This window comes from Podarcis filfolensis, assembly GCF_964270895.1.
Source record: "Podarcis filfolensis genome assembly, chromosome: 9".
In the NCBI taxonomy this organism is placed as follows: domain Eukaryota; kingdom Metazoa; phylum Chordata; class Lepidosauria; order Squamata; family Lacertidae; genus Podarcis; species Podarcis filfolensis.
Genome location: NC_139610.1, coordinates 28,531,436 through 28,557,472, shown reverse-complemented (window position 1 = coordinate 28,557,472; position 26,037 = coordinate 28,531,436). Strand labels below are relative to the sequence as shown.

The 26,037-nt window shown below is 38.8% G+C and overlaps 1 protein-coding gene across 50 annotated transcripts in view; it reads left to right on the top strand.

The window, feature by feature from the left end:
* Positions 1 to 26,037, top strand: part of TENM3 (teneurin transmembrane protein 3) — a 1,278,808-nt gene that overhangs the window by 1,129,211 nt on the left and 123,560 nt on the right. For all 50 annotated transcript variants that reach the window (XM_083630968.1, XM_083630934.1, XM_083630945.1 and 47 more), the window contains 2 exons: positions 9,093 to 9,330; positions 22,218 to 22,456. In XM_083630968.1, the coding sequence (XP_083487094.1) occupies positions 9,093 to 9,330; positions 22,218 to 22,456 (477 nt within the window). The remainder of the gene's footprint in view (positions 1 to 9,092; positions 9,331 to 22,217; positions 22,457 to 26,037) is intronic.

The window sequence follows — 26,037 nt, the reverse complement described above, 5'->3', positions numbered from 1 at the left end:
CAGTAACCTCTGCCCAAAGGATCTCTGAGTCAGTCACCCTATATATGGCTAGACAACTCTGCACATTGTTGCTTTCTGGATGTGAAAATGCTGTAATGTGCTGCGTTATTCTTTTCCAGCTAGTGAAAAATATTTTAGAGTGAACATGTGCAGCCCCCACAGAATGACAGTCAGGAGAAGAGAAAACAATTCCTAACCAGTAAAAACTCTTCCTTCCTTTTGTCACAGCCAGTACAAAAGTTTGTCCTCTCCCTGCACATTGTGGGTCTCATTGCTTTACTTACATGCATTTTTGTAGTGCTTGAAAAGTTCTGACTGTCCATTGATCTGCGAATAATTGATAAATATATGTTCTTTTCATCCTGTGCACTCCATGTTAATACCTTGTTACAGTTTTTGCCAAGGGAGACGTAGTACCTGCAGTTTTGCTACTATGGAAACACTCCTGTAGCAGCTTGCTCTGGGTGTGTGCCTAAGCTTCATTGTTGAGCAGATTTCAGCCATCTGGTTTTGTTATCCTCCTTTGTATATGTGCTTGCTTATTTTTCACAAAGTTGGTATCCACATTCAAAACAACCTTCTCTTATGGTTGTACCAGAGTAAAAAGTCACCTGCTAAGACTTGTTTCTCACTGCTGCATTAGGAATTCGGGTAACTGAGAAAATGTAGCAATGCTGTCTTGTGCTGCAAGAAAATGCCCAAAAGTAATATCTTGGGGCAGAAAGAGGCAAGTACATCTCTCCCAGCCAGCTGTGAAAATAGAGGACAAAAAAAAGTGCATAAGCAAAATCATAACTATCAGCAATTCCTTTATGTTGACAAAAAATCACTTACACCAGCACTATCCCTGTACCAGTACATATTGATGGTACCATTTAAATTATTCACATATAATGCCAGTGTACTCCAATCTGAAGTGGGTTAAAATCCATGACAAACCAAGATTTACAGATTAATAGCTCTACATTAAAAACTTTTAGCTGAGCTTAATTACTGCACAGTAAGTTTAGAATTTTCATAAAGACAAGCATCAAATGTCCCATTATCATTTGTTCAAAACTTTATTATATCACTTCTAACTATTGTGGGGAGGGCAGATCTCAGACATCATACTTTTCAGCTTTATGAAAGCCCCTTCCAATAGATATTTTTACAGCTCAAACAAACTATGCTAACAAAAACCAGGGCATTGTCTGCTTTGAATACAGATTGGAGCATCTAAAGCAACATCATGCTATGAGATTAGTTCTGCATGTCATGACTCACAGCAAAGGTTCGGAAGAGGCAAGAAGAAAAGGAGAACTGTATATCAAAGGAAAGAAAATATATGGGTTAACCCCATTCTCAATATCATAACTTGCACAGTCTTTTTTAATCCAGAAAAACTAAACCCCACCGTTAGAACATAAAAAGAGCCTGCTGGAACAGGCCAATGGCCCATTTAATCTAACACCCTGTTCTCAATGTGGCCAGATTTTTGTGGGAAACCCAGAAGCAGGACTGGAGCACAAGAGCACACTCTCCTCATGCAGTTTCTGGCAACTGATATTCAGAAGCATAGTGCCTCCAACAGTGCAGGCCAAGCCTAGCCATCATGGCTGGAAGCCACTGAGCCTTATCCTCCATGATTTTTTCTAATCCTCTTTTAAAGTCGCCCAAGTTGGTGGCTATCATTGCCTCCTATGGATGTGAGATCCATAGTTTAACTATGTGTTGTGTGGGAAAGTCCTTTTTTTTTTTAATATGTCCTGGATCTGTCAACATCCAGCTTCATTGAATGTGCACAAGTTCTAATGTAATGAGAGAGGGAGAACAACTTTTCTCTATCTACTTAGTGTATAATTTTATGAAATGCACTTTCTCAATGCATAATTTTATGAAAACTTCTATCATACCACCTTTTGTTTGCCTTCCCCCCCCGAAACTAAAAAGTGCCAAGTGCTACAAACTTTCCTCAGATGAACTTCTAAGTATTTACACTTATTAAAATCCTCCACAGCAGCTACGTGTGGTAAGAAATTTCACCCTTTTACTACTTGAACAGAAAAATTGACTGGATGGTTACAGCCATCGTGTGTTTTTTTTTGGGGGGGGACCATGGTATGCAGAGAGGGCATGTATTAGTGGAAATGTACATTTAGTGGAAATGTATTGACTAAAAGAGAGTTCATGTGGTGGGCAGTGTGTTTTTGTAATCCTACTTTCAGTCACAAATGAAGAATATTTATTTGTGATGTGTTCTTCTCTACTGCCCAGCAGTAGTTTTTATCCACATACATGTATATGCATTCTGGCACTTGGTGAAGTGATAAGCCGGGCAGACTGATTAATTGTGGCAGTCGCTGAGCTACATTCAAATATATTGCAGTCACTGCCTTCATGGGCTTAACAATCACTTTTATTGGTTTGGTTTTTTACTCCATTAGTCCTTAGCTTGCGAGTTGTATAGGTTTCCAATGCCTTTTAAGTCCATTTTGTGTACCTTGGTCCAGTTCATGTCACAGTCAGTTTCTAGAGGTCTTTCCAGATGTTAAATAATTTGAAACCTTGTATCACTGCTTTACTTGCCAGTAGTACAAGTCCCTGTTCAAAGTAATCGAAAGGGAAAGGGAGAGTAGTCTTGCAGTTAGAAAAAGGAAAGGGTGGGTGGGTGGGTTTATTGGTAGTTCTATAATGGGACATTAGGAAAGTGTTTAGTTGCTGAAAATACTGTGGGAATGTTGTAGATACTAGGAGAGGATATATTGATTTAACAGTATCCTTCCTAACTCATGCTTCAGAGTCAGCAGCAGAGTGCATTCCCCAGTATATAGCAGGAAGCTAGTTGGTAGCTTCGTTTGAATCTCTTTACTTAAGCAATCCCATCTGGCTTTTTCAGATTGGGTTGGGTTCCTGGTAAGTCCCCTTTTATCCCTCCTAAAAAGAATAAAGACACAAGGAGCTTCTTTTAAAAATATAACAAGAAGTTTACTCACATTCAGTTCACAGTTGGATCCCTGAAGGCAGGCTTTAGCTTAGAGTTACAGAAGAGGGTTTGAATTCATCCCAAATGGGAATGAGCCCATGTCCTGGTGGCTGAGAGCCAGCAGACAGCAAAATACATCAGTATCAAGAGAGCATGGCATCAAGACGAAGAAGAAGGGAGATGGCTGCGTGACCAGCCCCTTTTATGGAGTCTCCCAGGGTCACACCTACTTACCTGGTCACATGCAGGGGGAGGATGCTCCAGACCAGGTGTAACAGGAAGTTCAGCTGGATGGAGTAACACCCCCCTGCGTGTCCACTCTGAGCAAACAGGAAGTGTTGTACTTGACTGCTTATGTTACATCCCACAAATACAAATACAAAAAAGACATGCTTAAGTATGCTTCATTCCCATTGATTTTTGTGGACATATGCTTAACTCTCTCAGTGAAAGTAAGTATGCTTAAACATGCTCAAGTTGAGTGGATTGCACTCATAATTTTTTACACTAACCCACTGGTTGCATTTGCCAGTAATGATGAAACTAGGGTAGACTGTACTTTGCCACCAGAGATGTTGCAGGGTTTACCACTAAGTGACTGCAGTTCTTCATCTATTATATTTTCAGCACTATGCATACTGTCAATGGATGCACAACCTGGGGAAGAAGAACTGAGCTTTGCTGACAAAGTATTATAGCTTGAATGCTGCAGCAAATGGTCTACTTTGAGGAATTATATCTAGAATTGAGGAATTATATGACGAACTCCATCTGCCCCTCATTTTCCTCTACAGCATGTGCAGAAACCACCTCCTTGACCATTAGACCCACTATTGGTCTCATCTACTCAATCTGCTAGAGCCTTTCTTTGCATGCAGGGGAAGTCTCTAACTCATTAAGAGTTGGAGACCTATTGGGTACCCTCACCCTCTGATATTTCACACTCATTTTTGTATTTTGTTAACAAAGTAGCTCGGTTTTCTTTAATACTAAATCCTGTTCCCGGTGTACTGTTCTTATCAAATGAAAAATCACTATTTTATATGAGTGGCTAACTGACAAGTCTTAGTTATCCAACTGTTATGTAACTAGTACATGTAACTAGTACATTATGGGATAGTAAAGGCATACTAGTGCAAGTAGATAAATAGGTACCGCTGCAGCAGGAAGGTAAATGGTGTTTCTGTGCATTCTGGCATGCATCATGCTGTTCCCTGCACCAGAAGCTGTTTAGTCATACTGGCCACATGACCCAGAAAGCTGTCTGCGAACAAACACCAGCTCCCTCAGCCTGAAAGTGGAGATGAGTGGTCAACTTTTCCATTCTTTAATAACTTTAATAACTAAGATTAGAAATTACAAAATATTAAATTGTTATTCTGTGTATTGAACCATTTTAATTTTTCTGTCATCTTGCTGCTCAATCTTTCACATGTTTGTTTTATGCTGTATCCTGCTTAAATTCAATAATAACAATTACATGTAGGTTTTTGAAAAGGGGTTTTGATGGAAAGCTAAAAAGAGAAACTAACCATTATCATTTTACTGCCCAAGTGGAAAATACTTCCAGTAGTTTTTTCTCTTAGCTAAACAACTGTGTAGATGGGTGTTTAAAACAAATCAGAATATTTTAGACAGACCATTCCCAATCAGTTCACTTCAAGTCTTCATAGCATGCATCATTTTGAATGTTTATTTAATGAAGACAATTTACACAGGAAAGCACCCTTTTATTTTTTATGTTTTCTTTGCTTATATCTCAATTATTACGTAATGAGATCAGTCAGGACTAGCCAAGCAATACATGGTAAAACAATGTGCTGTATTTTATCATTTGACTGCATAAATAATCTTTCCTTCCGTATATTAGATAAACTAATGTAGCTGCATGCTTCTACATTATTTTATTTTCTTGAATTTCTGCCTCTTTCCAAAATAGTTATTGTAGCTGCTGCCTTTATAGCCTTCAGGCTCGATGTCTTCTTTCTTTTCGCTCAGGCTTAGCATCAAAATGGAGCTGTCAGCCAGAAAGCTGGGATGCTTTTGGCTGCAGCCCCATTAGAATTACTCACCAGCTGACTGACATTTCACTAAGTCTGAAAAGAATCCTCCTTCCTATGTATCAATTAGGATTGCCAACACCTGACTTTGAAATGTGTTCCGGTGCCTTTAATAGCTGTATGGAATGGATATGCTTGACAGGTGTGGCTTCCTTCATCATTGCAGTAGTGTGACAGGAGAAACTGCACCTCTTGAGTATTTGTCTGCCACATGGTTATGAAAGGCGCCATAATTGGCCACCTTAGACTCAAATCATGAAACTGCTTATGTTGACGTTGCCAGTTGTCTAGGGTTACCATCACCATTCTTTAAGGAAATAAGAAGAAGCCTGGCTGAATGAGTAACCTAAATTTGTGAGAGAGAATTATGGATTTCATAACATTGAACTAAAATTATCTTTAAAGAAGGGAACCCCTTTCCCCAGCTATACTCAGGTCTGCTCTCAAGGGCCTGCTCTCAAGCATATATCATCTAATTTACAACCTCTTGACCTGTTTTGGATGCTGTTACTGAAATAAGCCAGAATCGGAAATCAAAGATCAACCTTGGTTTGTTTCCGTAAACTATAGTTTAAATTGACCACAATTTTTCTGCATTGACTGTTATGACAAATTACAGCTAGATGAAAGACTGAAGCAGATGCTTCCAATTATTTCCTATGGTGCATGGTAAAGAAAGAGAGGGGAGGTCACTCAAGCCTGAGACTCAAACAGACTCAGCCCACTAATGCTAAATGATGATTTAGGGTTGCATCCAAACTAGGTTCTTTTAAAAATAATAATAATAATAATAATAATAATAATAATAATAATAATAATATAATATTAGTATACCACCCTATAACCACAGGTGTCAGGGCAGTTCACAAGAGAGCCTGTCTAGTTTATTGGGTACCAGAATGACACTTATTCTTCCTGTTAGTCTTTTAGTTCCTCTGTCCATCTCCCATGAGTGTAAAATTACCAAGTCTTTCCCTCCCCCTTAAGTGGACAATGAGTATATTCAGTGAATGGGTATTTAAGAGAGGATATTGGCAATTTGATCCCCTCTGGAATAAGGATCTGACTCCCTATAAACTTCCCTCAATTGACACTTTGCTAAATCCTGGGTGCTTCCCAACAGATATTTCTGTACTTATGTATACAATAAATTAAGTTCAACCAAAAGTGTGTGAAAGTAAACATTACTCACCCTTAGTTATGTTTCACAATTGACAAATATTTGAGCTTTTAAGGGAAAGAGATGTATGGTACTTATTCTCAATTGGTTTCTTTAAAAAAATAGTAAGTGGGTAGGCCTTACATAAAAGCAACAACAGCAAAATGAGCTGTGAATCAAGTAGGCTGGTGGAGAACTAGATAGGAAGCATAGTGACCAGATTTATTGATTACCTGAATCTATTAAAATGCACAAGTAGGGTGACAACCTAGTAAACTTAGTTCCAACATAGATACATTTATAATGCAAACCTATGCTTATTTATTCAGAAGTAAGGCTTGCTGATAGGGACGCAGGTGGTGCTGTGGGTAAAACCTCAGTGCCTAGGACTTGCCAATCGTATGGTCGGCGGTTCGAATCCCCATGGCGGGGTGAGCTCCCGTCTTTCGGTCCCAGCTCCTGCCCACCTAGCAGTTCAAAAGCACCCCTAGGTGCAAGTAGATAAATAGGTACCGCTTTATAGCAGGAAGGTAAACGGTGTTTCCGTGTGCTGTGCTGGTGCTGGCTTGCCAGAGCAGCTTCGTCACGCTGGCCACGTGACCCGGAAGTGTCTCCGGACAGCGCCGGCCTCTTAAGTGAGATGGGCACACAACCCTAGAGTCGGACACGACTGGCCCGTACGGGCAGGGGTACCTTTACCTTTACCTTTAAGGCTTGCTGAGTTCAATTATACTTACTTCCAGGTAAGTTGTATAGAATTGCAGCAGAGGGAATTTTAACTTTATTCTAAATGAAATGGTGAATTTACTAAGGCTTACGATATTGTCACAGATAACTGGGTTACTTTCTTTCCCGTTTTCTGGATTGGGACCTTTATTCTTTTTTTAAAAAGAGGTGGTTTGTTACGGAGATTATAGTTTGTAAATGAGATGTAGAAGTGAAGAGATAAAATTTAAAAGGATGTGCCAGTAACAGATGTTTGCATGAAATAAAGTGGTTTGTGGTAGCCATGTTAGATATTAGATGAGAATTGCACTGGGGTGGGGGGAATCTAGAGAGAAAGCTTAAAGTCACTTGTACATTGAAGACTAACAAAATTTATTAAGGCATCAACGTTTGTGGACTCGTGTCCACTTCATCAGGAAGAAAATAACTGTTGTACAAACGGGAGACAAACTTACTGTCCTATGTAAAGAAAGAGTCTTAAGATAGGACTTCCTGTAGCTCGAGTAATCATTTTCATATGTATTTTTACATAATGACCTAAGTTACTTCTCTAGAAGCTGATAATTAACTTCTAATCTAAATCAGATAAAGTTTTAAGCAGACTTGAAAAAAAGCCTTTGTGGGCTTTAGCATGTTAAATTATCCTGTAGCTAGCTGTGAATGTGCCTTAAAGCTTTCTATAGTGATTCTAATCATATGCATTGACACCCACTGGTGTTGGTAAAGACAAATCTGATTAATTGTATGCTACCTGAATAATAATATTTTCTTCATATGATTTTGTCAAGCTTTTTCTATACCAAAGTCTGAGAAAACTTTGTGGATTGTGTTAAGCTTTTAACCATGCTATTGCCAAAACTGCATGTCTCTGTCAGCCCAATTCACAAGTCCAATAAGATGAAGTACCGTATTTTACGCTCTATGAGACGCACCAGACCACAAGATGCACCTAGTTTTTGGAGGAGGAAAACAAGAAAAAAAATATTCTGAATCCCAGAAGCCAGAACAGCAAGAGGGAGCGCTGCGCAGCGAAAGCAGCAATCCCTCTTGCTGTTCTGGCTTCTGGGATAGCTGTGCAGCCTGCATTCGCTCCATAAGACGCACGCACATTTCCCCTTACTTTTTAGGAGGGAAAAAGTGAGTCTTGTAGAGCAAAAAATACGGTAATTAGATGCAAGTCGAGCTACTACCACTGAAATCAAAAGGATGAAATTGACCCATGTACATTCTTTGTATAGCTTCAGAAACATGTGCTAGGAACTGGATCTGTAGTATCTACCATTTGTTCTATGATGTACAGAAGGTGGAAAAGCACCCCTTATTAACCACGGATGATATAAAGCGTGCTGAAAGAAGCAATATTGGCATTATTGCTTTAAAAACAATAGGTATACACTTTCTTAGGAACCATGACATATATATACTGTTGTGATGGCAAGTTTCTCTGATCACCTGTGACTTGCTCTAAAACATAGTTATACCACATAGTGTGAAATTGGAAAATCTGTTCTGTGTGTGTTCTAATGGATGTAACGGTCATTAAGTATATGAGTCTTCTGACGTTGTAATCAGATGTGATTCAGGCTGTTAAATATCCATGAAGCAACATCTGCTTCACAGAGTGACCTTCTGCTAAAGAATACTTAGCATCTATTAGCAGATCATAGTGCAGATCTGCCTTATTTGAAATGCTCTAAACTAGACTAGTCTACTGCTGTTTAGTAACTAGCTTGCAATAATTTATTGCAGTTAAATAAAGCTTTAAAAAAATCCATTAAATAATTATAGGGATTACATGCATTTCAAAAACCTTTGTATTCTGTTTAAATTACCCATTTAATTTCAGGGTTTGTTTGTTTAAAAAAACCTGAATTCTAAAGGCATGTTAGGGCACTGTCAACTGTTATTTTCTGTAGGTGTTAATAAACCAGTTTAAAAAAAGGAAGGAAAGAAAACACAACCTGAAACAAATTAAAACCAAAAGCAGCCACACCATCTGTTGTATATTAATTAGATCTTAGTCTATCAAGGGTAAACTGACACTTGAAAAATGTCATTGAAGACAATCAATAGACTAACATGCAAATATATTGGATTAAGGTCTTTCATTTCAGTTTCTGCTTTAGATCTAGTAAAGGTGAGGATGATGTATATAACAAACTTTAATTTTCTTTCTTCTCAGAGCAACCTCCAAATAACCAAGGCCAGTCGACCCTGCAACCTTTGCCACCTTCTCACAAGCAGCATTCAGCACAGCATCACCCATCTATCACCTCCCTTAACAGAAACTCACTGACAAATAGGAGGAACCAGAGTCCGGCCCCGCCGGCTGCTTTGCCCGCCGAGCTGCAAACCACACCCGAGTCGGTCCAGCTGCAGGACAGCTGGGTCCTTGGCAGTAATGTGCCACTGGAAAGCAGGTAATCCTTTAGGAACTTGTAAGACTTCAGTTTTGCTCAGAATATTTAAGAAGCCTAAGATTGATGCATCCCTTAATTCTGCCAGCAAGAGGTGTAATCTGTGGAATTTTAACCCAGTACAGCCAAGATTGGTACTGCCACCTTGTCCCAAAGCTCACGTTGTAACTTAATTATTCCCTTGCAGTGTTTTGACTTAGAACATGTATAGAAGCTGCACTTCAGACATGTTATTATCTAGAAGCAAGCAATTTCTCCTTAATGTTCGTTACTAGTGCTGCTGTATTAGTTATCACAAAGAATTGTTTATAGGAGTTAACAGACACGTGATCACAGTGCAACCAGAGAAGCTTGTCCACTTCTGAAGCAAGTTTCACTCTTTTGTACATTGTGATTACTTGATCTTAGCCTTAGGGTTGTATTTAAATGCACCCTGTACTTATGTGACCTTTCATTCTTCCATAATGACCAGTTAAAGTTACAAATGTCTCCATTTAGGCTTAGACCTATGATTACCACATTAACAGATCCAGAGTGTGAAGTCTGTCTTTTCAGCTCATTTAGATGAATAACATTAGTGGAATGCCATTTGTGTTTTGACCCCTGTTGGGAATGTTTTTGTAACTCATCAGTTTTGCTTGTGTGAGGATTTCCCCAAGCACTGATAAGTTAGAGCTTCCTTAGAGATGCCTATTCACCTGTACATGGTTTCAGGCAACTAGGACTCTGTGTTGAAAAATGGCGAGAAATAGTAGTGGGTGCTCTAACAACCTCCCCATGCAGTTCTGAAGATGAGGGACAACTACCTCCTTCCTTGTACTCCCTGCCACATGGAGCTCTGAAAATGTGCACTTGCTGTCCTCATCCCTACTGGATGGGGGAAAGTGGAGAAACTTTCCCTGCCTTAAGGCCCAGGATGTCACTCTCACTTTACTTAGGCATATGAAATATTTTGTGCCTGAGGGTAAATTAAAGATGTGAAAGGGTATAGAATGATGGAGATTATTCTGCACAACGTATCATGTTTGTTTTGGAACTGTCTTTCCAGATGGATGTTTTATAAAGCTGTTTTTCTCCCTCACCTCCACTGATAGCAGTATCTTGCTGCAACTAGTATTTGTCAATATGTATAGGATATGAAGCTGTGTTGTTACTGATAAAAAGGACAAATGGTAAAGGGATGTGGAGCAGGGATTCCTATCCTTACTTAATAACTGTCTAAATTCAGTAGAGAAGAGAAACTGTCGCTTTCCCTTAAAAAGCAGTCTGAACAAGTGGTGATGATAAAAGTCATTCCACTCTTTTGTTGTTGTTTAGTCGTGTCCGACTCTTCGTGACCCCATGGACCAGAGCACGCCAGGCACTCCTGTCTTCCACTGCCTCCCGCGGTTTGATCAAACTCATGTTAGTAGCTCCACTCCTTTAGAGAATAATAATTTATTCCTGCCATCCCTCCTTTTTCAACTTTCTGATTGCTTACCGAAGCCACAAAACTATCTTCCAAGTTTTAGTATTATGATTATTATTGCCACTGCTCATTACTCCTCTAGATATCCATTCCCACTCTCTTTATGTGAGATCAGCCAGTAGGCCTAGTTCTCACTGAAGTGGTAAACTTTGGGGCTGTACCACTTCAGGTTGTAGGTGCGGTCTCACATGCCTGAACACATACAATTATAGAAACTAATGCAGCTAAACCCTTCTCCCTGACATTTAGTGTTCTATATGAAAGGATTTATTTGTTTGCTTGTTTTTGTTTGGAGGACTGTTTGGTCCCATAGGCATCCATTTGCAGTCTGAAGTTGATACATTCCAGACACAGATTTACTGCGGAGATTCAGGCTATAGAAAGACAAGGGTGGTGAAACTGGAGTCATTTTAGTCATTTGAACCTTTTATGTGACGTTCTGGACTACATATAACATTTTGATGAAAAACAGTATCTCCTTGCTGTTAACAACATAGCTTATTTGTAGTTACTTGATAAGAGATATATTAAAAACCTGTCCTGAGGTGAATTTATTGAGTAAGCTTTGATACCTCATTAGTTAATGTTTCTCTAGTTTTTTTATTGTTTCATTTAAGATGAAACAACAGCGCAGGAATAAAACTACCAAATGTTTAGCTACTACCAAGGTAACAAGCTTCATTAAACAGCAGGACCTGGTGCCTGAAAACAGATAGGATAGTTATTTTTGGAGTAGCCAACTCCAAAACCTTGAGTGCCACTAGATAAAAGGCCCTCTCTTAAGTGCTCATCCTGCAGACAAGGATCTTGGCATACGAGGCATTCATAACTTATAAGGAACATTTAAAGAGCTAGTTTGTACTTCACAATAAACCACAGCTTATTGTGATGAAAATGAGCTGTAGGGTATCTTATGCTTATGTGCTCCACCTTCCTTCACCTTTGTCATGATCACAAAGAGGCAATTAGAAGCTTTGTTCTCCCCTAAAGGACTAGGTGTGCAGCCTGGGAGTCATTTTGGACTCACAGCTATCCATGGAAGCACAAGTCAATTCTGTGTCCAGGGCAGCTGTCTACCAGGTTCACCAGCTGAGACCCTACCTGCCCATACATTGTCTTACCAGAGTGATACATGCTCTGGTCCCACTTGGACTACTGCAATGCGCTCTACATGGGACTACCTTTGAAGGTGACTCAGAAACTACAACTACTCCAGAATGCAGCAGCTAGACTGGTGACTGGGAATGGCCACCAGGACCATATAACACCGGTCCTGAAAGACCTACATTGGCTCCCAGTATGTTTCTGAGCCCAGTTCAAAGCGTTGGTGCTGCCTTTAAAGCCCTAAATGGCCATGGCCCTGTATACCTAAAGGAGCATCTCACCATCATTCAGCCCAGACACTGAGGTCCAGGCAGAGGACCTTCTCAGCAGTGGCACCCTCCCTGTGGGGCACTCCATCAGATGTCAAGGAGGTAAATAACTATCCAACTTTTAGAAGACATCTGAAGGCCGTCCTGTATTGGGAAGTTTTTAATGTTTGATGTTTTATTATGTTTTTACGAGTGGCTGGGGCAACTCAGCCAGATGAGTGGGGTATAAATAATAAAACATGTGCTTTTTAAAGGGGGTACTCAAAGGTATGCAGTAAAGACACCTCTTTTTTGTTGTTAAAAAGTGTGGCACTTACTGTAACACCTTCATGGAGAGTACCAGCACCTATTTTTCTAGAAAAGCACTGAATAAAATTATAAAATTATAATTATTATCCAACTGGGATGCTCTCCATGTTACAAAGGTATAATGCAAGAGTGTCTAGGATACAATATGTTCACAAGGTCAAGCAGCTTTCACTGGCAATTAATTACAGTGTACCTGTGGGCAGCACTGCTTCTGGATACCAGTTGCTGGAAACCACAGGAGGGGAGAGCGCTCTTGCGCTTGAATCCTGTTTGCTGGTTTCCCACAGGCAACTGTTCAGCCATTGGGAGAACAGGATGCTGGACTAGATGGGCCGTTGACCTGATCCCGGAGGCTTTTATGTTACTATGTTCTTATGACTTCAGGTGATGGACCATTAAGTGTGTTTAAGGATAATCATTCCATGGGCCAATGGGGAGGCACTGCAGTGTATATGTCTGCTATGCTTTTCTGATGCCTTCAGCTAATCTGCTCTGGTGTCAAAAAGGAGTTCCGTAGTACTATGCAATGGGAGACAAGAACTTGTACCTGTGCTTGTTTGAGCCTCACCTCAAATAAAGAAAAGAGGAATCGGGACCACACTCAAAGCGTGCTCCCTTTGATGTTGAATTGGTAACTGGCCACCAACCAAAATGGCCTCCAATAGGGTGGGGGAGTCTTGGCCCACTGTCCAGATCCAGTTTCTTGCCCCTGATCTGAAGAGGTGTGTGAAAGCACTGATAAAATCAGACATTATATAAATCTGGTATAATACCAAGTCCACACCTACTAGTCTATACCAGGAGAAATACTTTTGTCTTTGATTAAGTGAATTTATTCACTTAAGTGATACTGTGAATTGTTCATACAGTGGTACCTCAGTTTATGAACTTAATCCATTCTGTTCTTAAACCAAAGCCGTTCTTAAGCCGAAGCGCTCTTTTCCTAATGAGGCCTCCCGCTGCCGGTGCCCTTCCACCATTCGACTTCCATTCGTAGACTGAGGTAAAGTTCGCTAAGCGGAACACAACTTCCGGTTTTGCGGAGTTCATATACCGAATAGTTCGTTAACAGGGCTGTTCTTAAACCGAGGTACCACTGTATTGTATTTAGCGTGGTAGCATGTCGTAGGATGGGAGAGACAGGTTATAGTGTAGTTTACTAATGTTGCATAATTTTTTCATCAGAATTCTGCTTTAACGAAACAGTTAAAAACATGGCATTGTATTTAATTATCTGTTAATTTCATTATATAGACAGAATTGGAGGCACATTTGAATAATCTACTGTACTAATGTAAGAAGGTAGAATTTGATCAAAAACGTTTGCTTTTCTATACAATTTCTTAAGTCATCAGCAAAGCTGACCAAGGGGCGTGAAAAGTTTAGAATGCATTCAAGCTTGATGAAGCATTTGTGCTAGTAGACAATTAGGTGCTTTTATTGGTGTGATTTCCAATGGAACGACAGCCTTTAATATTGATTAAGCCTCTGTGAAAACAGGTATTAATCTTTTATGGGAGGGATCGAATCCATTTACCTGAAGGCCTTATGCTCCACAGGAGTACAATATATCGGTAGGAGTAGGGTGCATAAACGTTTAATAGCAGATAGTTTAATGTGCTTCATCAGGAAAGAAAGAGCTCAGCTCTGTCACATTCACAATCATTTCATATGCTGTGTTTTTCCATTAGTTTGTCAGTAGTAAATCTTAGCTAGCAATGACCCAGTTTGGTCGAGTTCCTGTTTCCTAGATGTGGTGTACAGAGAGAAGTTAATTTTAGCTTTAAATGCATCACTGGTTGCTTCTGTTGATGATGAAGTTAAAACACAAACAGTTTGATCTAGGTCCAGGAACATTTATCCACGATTATGTTGCACATGTCTGATGCACAGCCTGTCATGATGTTTTTTTCCTGTGAAATGGGTATTGCCCCTTCATAAATAATTAGCCATTTAGAAATAAATCCTGTTATTCATCTTGTTCTAGTATCCTCATGAGCTTTCCAGTGAAATAAAAATAAAGACAGATAGCCAGAAGTATTATGTATATCAGGTATGCAAAAATAATAATTGTAATAAACCAGAGGGGAAAATAACAAAACAAAAACCCAGTATATTCAGATTGCACCCCTGTAGTTCATTGGACAACTTTTGACTGGGCATATATGGGATTGCACAGTAAGTAATTTTTTAAAAAATCCACCACATAAGCATATTTATCACACAAATTAATGTATGCTCTTGTTCCCTCTAACTCAATTATCCCACAATGCTGATTCACCTTTATAATTGATATTTAATAGACATATATGCATTTGTTTTTTATATATTTGTTATGGGAACCTCAAGTTGCAGGTACCTGGCAGATGAAGTGAAGTTTGATACTGATAGAGGTAACAGAGCAGTGAAATTTATCTTGTTTATAAGCTTTTGCTTTTGAAATTATGCTAGCAGGGATCGCCTCCTGGTGTGAAACTTGTCCAGAGATAATAACCCATCAGTTACATAATAGATTTTAGAATACAACATACTGTCAGGTTGACAATGTAGCTTATCAGCCTCACTAATTCACAGCGTCACAGCTAGAATTATTATGTTTTTGTTGTTCTCATGTTTTCATATCATGCATTTTTCACTTGCGTTTTAAAGAGTTGCTCTTTGCAGGCTTTTGTATGTTGTTTAGCTACCTGCATTATTTGTTTGCTGAAAATCTGAATAAACCTATATTTCAAAAATATATATAAATGTAGGGTAAGTCAGCCGGGTATAGGACTTACATGTCATAAAATAAAATAAAGTATTGTATAGTGATAAATATGTACTGTTTATGTTGTTGTTGATATTTATACCTACCTGTAAATACAATAATGTTACTTGCTTTTGGATTTTGGGAGATGACATTGAAGTTGCATCCCTTAAGTGAAAGCAGCCACCTCTGTGGACATGGCTAAAACTGCAACAACTTTTTTTTTTAAAAAAATTGGTCATATATATTCTCTGGGTCTTAATTTACTTTTGCATGGTGGAAAATCTTTTGGACTTGGATTGACATTTATTTAGTTACTTATTTATATTTGCACACAGATACAGCAAAAGTGAGAATCTCTTACCACATACTAGCATTTCCCATGATTTTTAATGCATAGCACTCACTTCTAGTCAGCACCCTCACTAATGAAATCCAGAGCACAGAGATTCTGACACCTATCATACTTGCAAAAATAGAACAAGCCTTGCATTTATACATATCAATGGTATACCTTGGATTGCCAAGTTATATCTTTGAAATCCACTTACTCCTTTGAATACACTTACTCAGCATGAAGGAAGCAAGCCATGGCTTGCTTATCCCACCTGTTCAGGTATTTTTTTTGATGCCCTCCCCTACATTCAGCATTGTATATCAGCAACATAGTAGGCAGGATAAACTGCAGAACTGAAACACCCTTTTCCGGGAATTTAAAGATTCTGTGCAAATCCTGAGATTGTGATGCGTCAGGTCTACTTTGTTCCATTTCTGTTCATATACAACCTGATGATGCTTTATGACACTGAAAAGCAATGGAATTTTATGTGTTAGCTTTCATTTTCTCATATTAGTTTGATATGAAGTGTGTGTAGGTATGTCAGTAATTCATTGTCAAGGACATTGCTTCATTGTTCATTAAAATCAGAAATGTTCAGTCAGCACTGATTTTCTTCTTTCAAAAATATGGTCAAACTGCTGTGATATTTTTCCGCTGCAAATATTCTCTAGTGACTAGATTTTCAGTGCCATTCCATTATTTATATACCAGTTTGGGTGAGGTCAAAAGGGTTTAAAATGAGAGACTACAGGACCTCTTAAGGGCTACACTTGCATGGTTCTCACAAGAATATTTACACATATTCTCCATATTTTTTAATTGTATACATGCAGCACTTGCCTGTGAAATAAAACATATATTACATTTAAAGCACAGGCTGCCTTTTTGTTCTTGATGTAGTGTCTGCACTAGTATCTAATTGACATATCCAGTAGAGAAGAATAGATCAGTCAGTTTCTACTCCATATCAATTTCACAAGTGTTCATTCATAAATTCGTTATGTCCTGTCTCCATCCTCTGACTGGGGGGTGGGTTGGGAATCCATACCAAAAATTGTATATAAACATTTAACTATGCATTTAATTACATACTTTACCATAAGCATCCTTAGCTTCCGGACACTTGATCTAGAGTCCAAAACAAAAAAAATAATAATTCTACCCCTCACCTTCTATTGTTTGAAACTGCTTACACAAATAAATTAGCAATTGAATCTCAAAATCCAGAAAATGTTGACAAAGGTAATATGCCAAATAATAGCAAATCTAATCTACAGAATAAATAATTTAATACCAAAATTGAAATTCCAAAATATTGGCATAAAAGCTATGCTTTGCCATTCATCCTGAAGTATTGCAAAGCATTTCTTACCTAATGAAAAATAGGTATATTTTTCTAATGCAAACCTTATCCGATAGCCCATTCTATAACCTGAGAGTTACTTCTGATAAGGTCCTGCTTCTCTCTTTTACAGTAGTGATTCTAGTTTGCTCCATAATCTGCTTGATGCAGAAACATCTGCTTGGGTCCAACAAAAGGGGAGACTTGTGATGAGTCTGTAGAGCTATATTTCTTCATATGCTTACTCCAGCTGCATGGATTCGAGAGCAATCTTGGTGACATTGTCATCACCCCCAGCAGACGAGGTCCTGCCATCTAGAAATAAGAGGGAGGGCACTGTCACATTGCCAGTCTCCTGGCAGCAGTGTTGTTGGATATACCAGGTTGGTATGGGAAAGTCAGGTGGTGTGGGCTGTATTGGTTCCACCAGTGCACACATGTCAATTTCACCAATCCCCTGCCCTGCCCCACCAATGATGCCCCACCAAGCTCCAAAATATAGCAGGAAGAGCCAGTGGAGTTATGACACTCCTTGAAGATAGGTCAAAACTTTGCAGTCTTTTTCCTGAAGAGACTCTACTGAAGGTGTTAACGATGCCAAGATGGTTGTGGACCAAAGTGAAGGCTGACCAAGGGCATCATGATAACAGGAATTCTGTCCTCTCTTTTCACATTGGAATTGGGACGATTCCTGTTGGTGCCCTGTGTGCTACTTTTTGACTTGAGTAGCATGACTACCCAATGCTTCATTTGGAAAGTTGTGCTGTGCTGGCCAAAATCAGTGTGTGAGGCTCCACATCTGTTCCAAAAAACTCCCTTTTAAACAAGAAAGAAAGAAAGAAAGAAAGAAAGAAAGAAAGAAAGAAAGAAAGAAAGGCGCTTTTCTAATACAGTCCTACCTTGGAAGTCGAACAGAATCCTTTCTGGAAATCCGTTCAACTTCCAAAACGTTTGAAAACCAGATCACTCCTACAGCCATTCAGAAGCTGTGGATGCCCTGTTGGATGTTCAGGTTCCAAAAGAATGTTCGCAAACCAGAACAATCACTTCCGGGGTTGTGGCATTTGGGAGCCAAAACGTCCGAGTTCCAGGGCGTTTGACAACCAAGGTAAACTGAATTACAGAAGTCTCTAGAGCTGTAAGGGGCAGTGCCAATTCACAAAGTGGACAATTATCATACCACTTTCTGAACAAGTCACTTGGGGATTGGGTTCCCTATGTAAAAAGTCCATGATTTACCTTTCCTCTTACCAGTGCCTGGCAAGAATGATTGGGGCTAAATGGACCTAGCTGACTGACTAGATTCTGACAGTGGACCAACAGAAAGCTACCCCTGTGCTAAGCTGAAACACCAGCCTTCTTGTTAAGGGTTGACTTTCTCACATTTTAAAGAAATCAAATAGTGGCTAGAAGGTTTTCTGACTACATTTATCCAGAAAGCTATATAAAGTTGTAAAGGGAAACTTGGATACACTTGGATATTACACTGAAGTTCAGAGTTGTGTTTTGAAATCTCTCTTTTAATGAATTTTCTGGGTAAGGATTTCAGCGGCTTTTTCACAATACATAAAATACATTTCTGTTTTTGGCTACTTTTAGCACAAATGTATCATGTAAGAAATGGTTTCTAACTTATCCTCGCTCTGATGGATAAGTGGCTTTCATTTAATGTGGGTGATATTTATTTTGTAAGGTTTCCAGTTGGTGGTCTGAGCTATAGTGCCTTTGGCTGGATTTACAAGCTGTTCCTGGTTCTTTAGAAGATGTTGTTTCCAGCTAATTTGATTTTACTATCCTACTTCTGTACTCTCTCATTCTGTTCATTTCTGGGTTTCCCTAAGGAAGCATGTAAAGCAGGGCAGTGAGGAGGCATGGCTTGTGGAGAGGATATTTGGCCTGGGGAGAATCCTGAAGGCCAGGTGGAGAGGCTTAAAGGGCCACACCCCTGTGCTATACAATGGTTTAGTATTATATGAGCAAATCTAGGCAAGCCTTGGGCTCATGTGCTCTCCCTTTTTCTCCCACAGCATGCCTGTGAGGAGTTTGAAGTATTCACTTCTGTTTTTGATTAACTGCAACTTGTCATTATGTCCAAATAGACAAATTGTAGTTAGCGTTGACTGTAGTTTGTACAAGCAAACCGACTTGAAACCGAGTTGCAGAAACAGAAGCTAAACAAGAAAGCTTGAAACCAAGTAGCAAAAACATTTGGATTTTTCACAACCGCACCAGAAGAAGGAATGGGAGACTGCATGAGCTCAAGACTCACAGTCTTGCTCATGGCACACTAAACTGACATCCAAACATGGCCATAAGCCAGCTTTCTGTTATCTGATTCCTTAAAGATTTCAAACTTGATTATTGTTAATATTAGAAAGCTCACACCACAGCAAAGTCATTATCATAAAAGTCTGCTGTTTTTCTAAATATATCAGATTTTTTTTATTTCATCAAATATGATATCTTGAGACAAAAAACTCTTTAAAAAGGTAATTGAATAATTGTTTACATGTATAAAGTAATTACAAGTTCTTGATTCATAATTTTGTTTAATTGCTAATAGCGGCATTAAATAGAAAAGCTTTTCAAAATGCTGCTAGATTAATTTGCTGCATACAAACAATATTACCAATATGATATTCACAATTAACATGCTACCTAAGTATGAGTAACGAAGTTTTATGGCAGTTTCTCTCTTTCAAAATTTAGATCCAAATAGGGATTGTAGCACACATTTTGAATTGCAGATTTCTGTTTGTTAAGGTGGTTTCTGTTTGTCTTTTTTTTTTGGCACCCTCCCCTGAAATTTCCTAGCTGATCTTCAAATGACAACTCTGTAAAGGCACTTACATTTTTAGCAGAAGGATGGCAAGGAGTTTAAGACTAAAACTCCATGCCATACTGTGTGCTGTCTCAGACTTTCCCATAATATAACACTCCCGCTTGGTAAGGGTGACTGTGTAGGAGTTTGTAGAAAACCTGTGTGACGCTTGTAAAGTGTAGTATCTACCCTTTCCGGAAAGCCGTGGTTTGACACGCTGCCTCAGTGCATTTGTGCTTGATGTGGACACAGCAGAAGATGTATGGTATTCTATGTGGGAGCTGGTTTAAAACTCCCTTCATCGATTGCCTTAGCAAAGAAGCCAAAAGCAGCACAAAAGTGCTTAAATTAGGAAATAAGATTTTTTAAAAACATATCTTTAGGCACCTGGCAAAGACATTCCTCTCCTCCCAGGTTTTGGCTAATTAAACAATCTATGGCCTTTTAAACTTTGTGTGTGTGTGGAGGAGTATTGTTATATATTTTTGTGTTTTCATATTGTAAACCGCCCTTAATCCTCTGATAAAGGGCTATTGTTCACAGATCTGTGCAGGGCCATCTTACCCATAGGCGCAAGGGGTGTGGGGCATCCGGGCACCGGGCTCTCAGGGGCGCCAGGCTGAGAATTCGAGGCCCGAGAGTTGAGTCTGAGGAAAAGCCCACCTGCTGGTCGAAGCACCGCGGCAGCGCTGCAAGTTCAGGGCGACCGAGCCAGTGAGACACTGAGGCGGGCGGGTGGCTCTGCCCTCCTGCGCACCTGGGACTGGGCAACCTGGGGTGGGCACTGGGCAGATCTTTGCACCCCAGTGTCGCATATGCTTAAGACAGCCCTGGCTCTATGCAGTCTTTTTACTTAAAAGTAAATGGAAGGGGGATCTGATCAGATTGGGACACCACCCAGAGAGGGGGTTTTGATTCCCCCCCCCCCCACATACTGCAATGCTGAAAAATGTGGCTGTAGGATTGGGAGTAATGGGAGCTTTCTTCTTTTGTTGTTTGGTTGGTATGCAGGTGCTTTTTTTTTTTTTTTTTGCATCAGATTAAACCTCTCTCCATCCAGTAGTCTTGATACAGACCAATACCTTGGAATGGCATTTTTGTTGATGATGTTGGTTGGTTTCTGAACAGATAATTGTGAAGGCTGGATAGAGTTGCCATATTTCACAAAGTAAAAACCAGGACACCCCAAAAGTTGTTGAGCTTTTTTAATTTATTTACAAAAATGCCAAAAAACCATGATTTTTCAATTGACATGCCTAAGATCCAGGACAAAGTGTCGCCTTTCGGAATCCCCCACAGACGTCAATTCCGCCTTTGAAATCCCGGTAATGTCCAGGAAAATCCGGACGTATGGCAGCCCTAAGGGTGGAAGGCAGTCCTTTTATCTTTTTATTTTCAAAGGACATGTACCATAAGTAAGCTCCTCTCTAACAATATTTATAATTAACTCCAGGAGATACTGAACCAGATCCACATAGATCACAGTTAAATATAGACTATCTTATTCATATCATGAGTATGTGACAGAGTTGACAATTTATTCATTTTCTTCACTGACATTGTCCTTTATATATATGTATGCTATAAAAATTTTAAGAAATCTGTCATGTTTACCTTGAGACATATATATATATATATATATATATATATATATATATATATATATATTCTACATAATACTCTTTATGCATCTCTAGAAACATAATTTGAAAACATTTTTTTCCTCCTAACTCAAGTACCTTACCCAGAACTCAACTACCTTACCCAGAAAAAACCCCCAAATACATTTTTTCGTTCCCCACCCCTGCCCACCCCTGTACAAAATTAGGGTAATGTTGGGCAAATGGCATTTCTTGGTCTCATTGTCATCAAGAAGTTGTTTAGGCTGTTACCTAAGGAATATGTGAGAATAAGCAAAGAATCACAAATCGGGAGAGAGCTGTTCTATAGTAGACAATATTTCCTCTTGAGTGTGTAGGGACAAATGTTCAGCTGAGCCTTTGGATCTTGGTGCTTAAAATATGAGTTTTAATATACGCTGTGTATTTCTGGACTTGTAAAAGTTCTGGTAGCCAACAGAAATAAGCCGTTAATATTTTTTTTCTGAGCAATAGGTTTGCTTAACACTGTTTGTGGTACCACAGTGTCCACATCCAAGAAGGGTAATCTGTGCGCCACAATTACATTTCTATAGGTTTACCATCTGCATCCAGCTTGCACACTGTAAATAAGAGAGACACGCTGACTGTGTCAACAGCACCTGTCCCCTAATATAGGAATAGAGGACAGAATCAAAGTAACTCTTTCCCATCCAGAAGATTACATCTTTTGCCAGTCAGAATCTCTGTGTCAGGGCCATCGTATATAAAAATGCTCAAACCTGAATAAATGTTAAGATTCTATCCCCCAAAATGAACTAATATGGAGAAAGAAGAAAAGTACCATTAACTATCCTAGACACTAATGTGTATTTACTTCTTATTTTCTGCAGGCATTTCCTATTCAAAACAGGAACAGGGACAACACCACTGTTCAGTACTGCGACACCGGGTTACACAATGGCATCCGGCTCGGTTTATTCACCTCCGACACGGCCACTACCTAGGAACACCTTATCAAGAAGTGCTTTTAAATTTAAAAAGTCTTCAAAGTACTGTAGCTGGAAATGTACAGCACTCTGTGCTGTAGGGGTCTCTGTGCTACTGGCAATACTACTATCTTACTTTATAGGTAAGTTTGCTTTTTATGATTATTGTCATTATAAATCTATGTATCTTGGTTTCTGGTTATATATGGACACTGGCAAACTGCATAATATACAGCTGTCTTTTTATCCACAAGTGCTGTTAACAGTAGAGGCGATGAAAGCAATTTAATTAAAAGTTCTTCAGATGGAATAGAAAATACCTGTGTTTTGTAACCATTTCCCTTGAAAATGGCAAGTGAAATGTCATTTTAAAAAACTGAACTATAATTTAGAAATTCTCTACCTTTCCTTTTTAGAAAGGATAAGGCCATAATTCAGCCATCATTTCTCTATTAAAAAGGGGAGCGCGCTTAAGAATTGAGCAAACTCATGTGGGAGCGAGGGGAGAATTTGTTTCTGAGAAGAAGCTTAAGTATTTTTACATATGTGAAAATATGTGTACATAATGAGAAACAGATAAATTTACAATTTAATAATATATAATTTTGCATTTCACTGTTTTATGTTTCCATGTTCTGAATAATGATTTCCTTTTACTAAAATACTCAACAATTGACAGTGTGTATTCTAAAGCTTCCATGGAACTATTTACGTTTTTTAAAAAACCATGATGCATACTTAGTTGTAAAAACTAATACAAAGCTAAAACCCCTCATGAAATTAAAATGTTGGTAGACTCTATGTTGAAACAAACTAGTTAAGTTTCAGTCCATGTCACAGCATTGTGCTGAATAAAATCTTTGAAGTGGATCCCTGTTGAATCAGAAGCCATGGTGAATAATGCAAAAAAATAGGCCGCTGAGTAATGTAAGATTTTCACCTTCCCTGCTGATGGAATATGGCTGCCTTGAGAAGATTGCAAGTCTTCCTGTTGTCCGGGAAAGCCAAAGGAGTTTTATAGGAATTATGTTGGCAGTTTCGGCTGTATATTGCTATTTGAGTCCTCACTGGATTTTCTTTGTCCTCTTTGATGCATACATTGTGATTTTCTGTGATCAATGTATTGGCCATGTTTAAGCAGCATAGTCCATAGATGGTGGATGGTGTAGTTACATTAATCAGTTTATGTTTTTATTTAGATTTATAGCCCACTCCACTCCCACTTTCCCTGCCCCTGCAAAGTGTCAAAGCAAATTACATATATACATGTCTTGAAACATTTAGAACAGCTAAGCCTGCATTCCTGAGCAGTTATGCAGATTTAAGTATCACTGACGTCAAGCATATGATGATTTTAATCATGTGTAGGCTGGATTGCAACCCAAAATATTAAGTATATGAAAATATAAACATGCAATTAATAGCCCTTTTTACAAATTTAACTCTGTTAAATCAAATGTATTTTTATCCTTACCAAGGCATTAATTTTAGATTTTGTGTTAACTTAATGAATGGTTTTCTTTAACCTAGAGGGGTCTAAAAGTTGTCAACTATAGTGTTGATAATAAATGCTGCTGCAGAACTGACCTTATTTTTCTACTTCTTAAATTTTGAAGCAAACAGTGTTGACTCTTGGTGGGCAGATAACCCATTAATGGCCCTTTACCTGCATTTATGATACTCTTGCTCATCCTTTATGATACTCTTGCTCATCCTTGAAGAAGGGGAAAGTGCCATTTTGGATGTTTGTACCCTAGAGGAGCCCTCATAGGATAGCACCATCTTGTAACTCCCATTGGCTCATCTGTTTGCACTGCTGCTGCTTTCTAAAGGCAACTTTTCAGTGACAAATTTAAGGCTGAGTACATTAAACCCGCCATTAAAAATTGTCTGTACAGTAGTGGTGGTGCATCTAAATAACATTAAATCTTTGTATTGTTTTTATTGTTTTTTTCATGTTTGTCATCCTGGGCTGCTTTGGGAGGAAGGATGAAGCTATACAATTAAAAAAACCTATAAAATGTTGAAATTAGCTAACTATAATGGAATTTCCTGCATAAGCCTTGTAGAATTTTCAGGAGGTGCATCAAGGTTGAAACAGAAGGTGCCTGCTGAATCTCTATTGGTAGAGTATTCAAGCAGGACTGGGCCGCTTGGTTTCTTGTTGCTGTCAAATGAGCCTTGCCAACTCAGAGAACAACTAATGATGCTCCTGCAGATGATTTCAGTGATCAAGCTGGGGTATATTATTGTAAGTTGATGTTATTATTTGAAAACAGGCCCATTCATGGCTGGTAGAAAGCAGCTACTGGTTTTGTTTTGATTTTTTTTACATTTTCTTGCATGGTACACTATTTATAATGTGCTGCAAAACACAAAATTGTCATGAAAAATACTTAAGGATCATTCCATATAATGGGGGACATCATAAAGGATAAAACAAACCCCAGGATACATGCAAAGCCACCATTCAAATATGGATGTTGCCCAGTGAGACAGAACCGATGAAGAATGAGGACTTGTGATATCAGGAAATAAAATGCTAAATAGAGAATGACACAATTACAATGACTTGCAGTGCTTCCACACAGATGAAAAATGATTTGAGATATTAATGTGCTGAAGCATGTATTCGAATACCCGTACTTGTGCCATATACCTACTTAGGTGTTGAGAATATTTTTAAAAATATATATACATAATTCCTCAAACTGAGAGCCATACAGCATTTTATATAATTTGATTCTGTTGAGAATGGGTATAGCTATGCTGCATTTCATCACAAATAACTAGTTCATCTGCCTGCTGAAATAAACAATTCACAGGGATTGCCTTCTCTATGTATTCAACAGGGAGCTCTTTATGTACTGGTGATATTACTGATATTTCAGCTAACTCAGCAACCTAAATGTAAAACCTGGCACTCAGGGACACACTTTGAAGGTTTTGGGGTCCATAAAGCAGTTAATGGATTAAATTCACTTGTATATGGAGCTTTCCCATCTCTTCAGATGTAATATGAAATTCTCACTTAATAGGCCATCCAAGTATAATTCACGATGAGTTACTTAATATGAAATTGAAATGGTTTCCCATTTTATTTACCTGTTTCATAACAACGTGCTTTAAACAAAGTAGTGAGAAGAGAAATTATTGGCTGTAGAAATATTAGCTGTAGTAGGAAGTCACTTTTGAAGAGCCAGTCTGTAGCTGTTTCTAATGTTACACAAAACCATTACCCCAACTGAGACAAGTTGCAACCTGTACTGAAAAATGTGCTAATATATATTGATAATGAAAGGTTGGAAAACCTATTAAAATTCTGTATTGTGTTGTCGTAAATGGGACAAATTCTGATTGAGGCACACAAAGCACTTTCTCACAGATGATTCATAAATGGGCTTTTAGTAGAACTGATACAGTCATGCCGTCTAGCATAGATATAGAATATAATTTGGCATGGATTCCAAGTCCCTGTATTTATTTAATTGTTCAAGTGAAGGAAATGCATTTTTAAAGGACTTTTTTTGTTGTCCTGCAATAGTGCAGAAGGAAACCTAGCTTCCTAAAGTGGAGCCTCATCTCTCCAACCTTTCAGCTATGCAGCTGTTTTGGCTAGCTGGCACAAGGGTATGCAGTGAGGGACTGGTGTGTCGTGTCATTCTTCCAATACTATGACAACAAAGCCTTTGGTGATGCAGTGATTCGGAGAAAGGAAACGGGG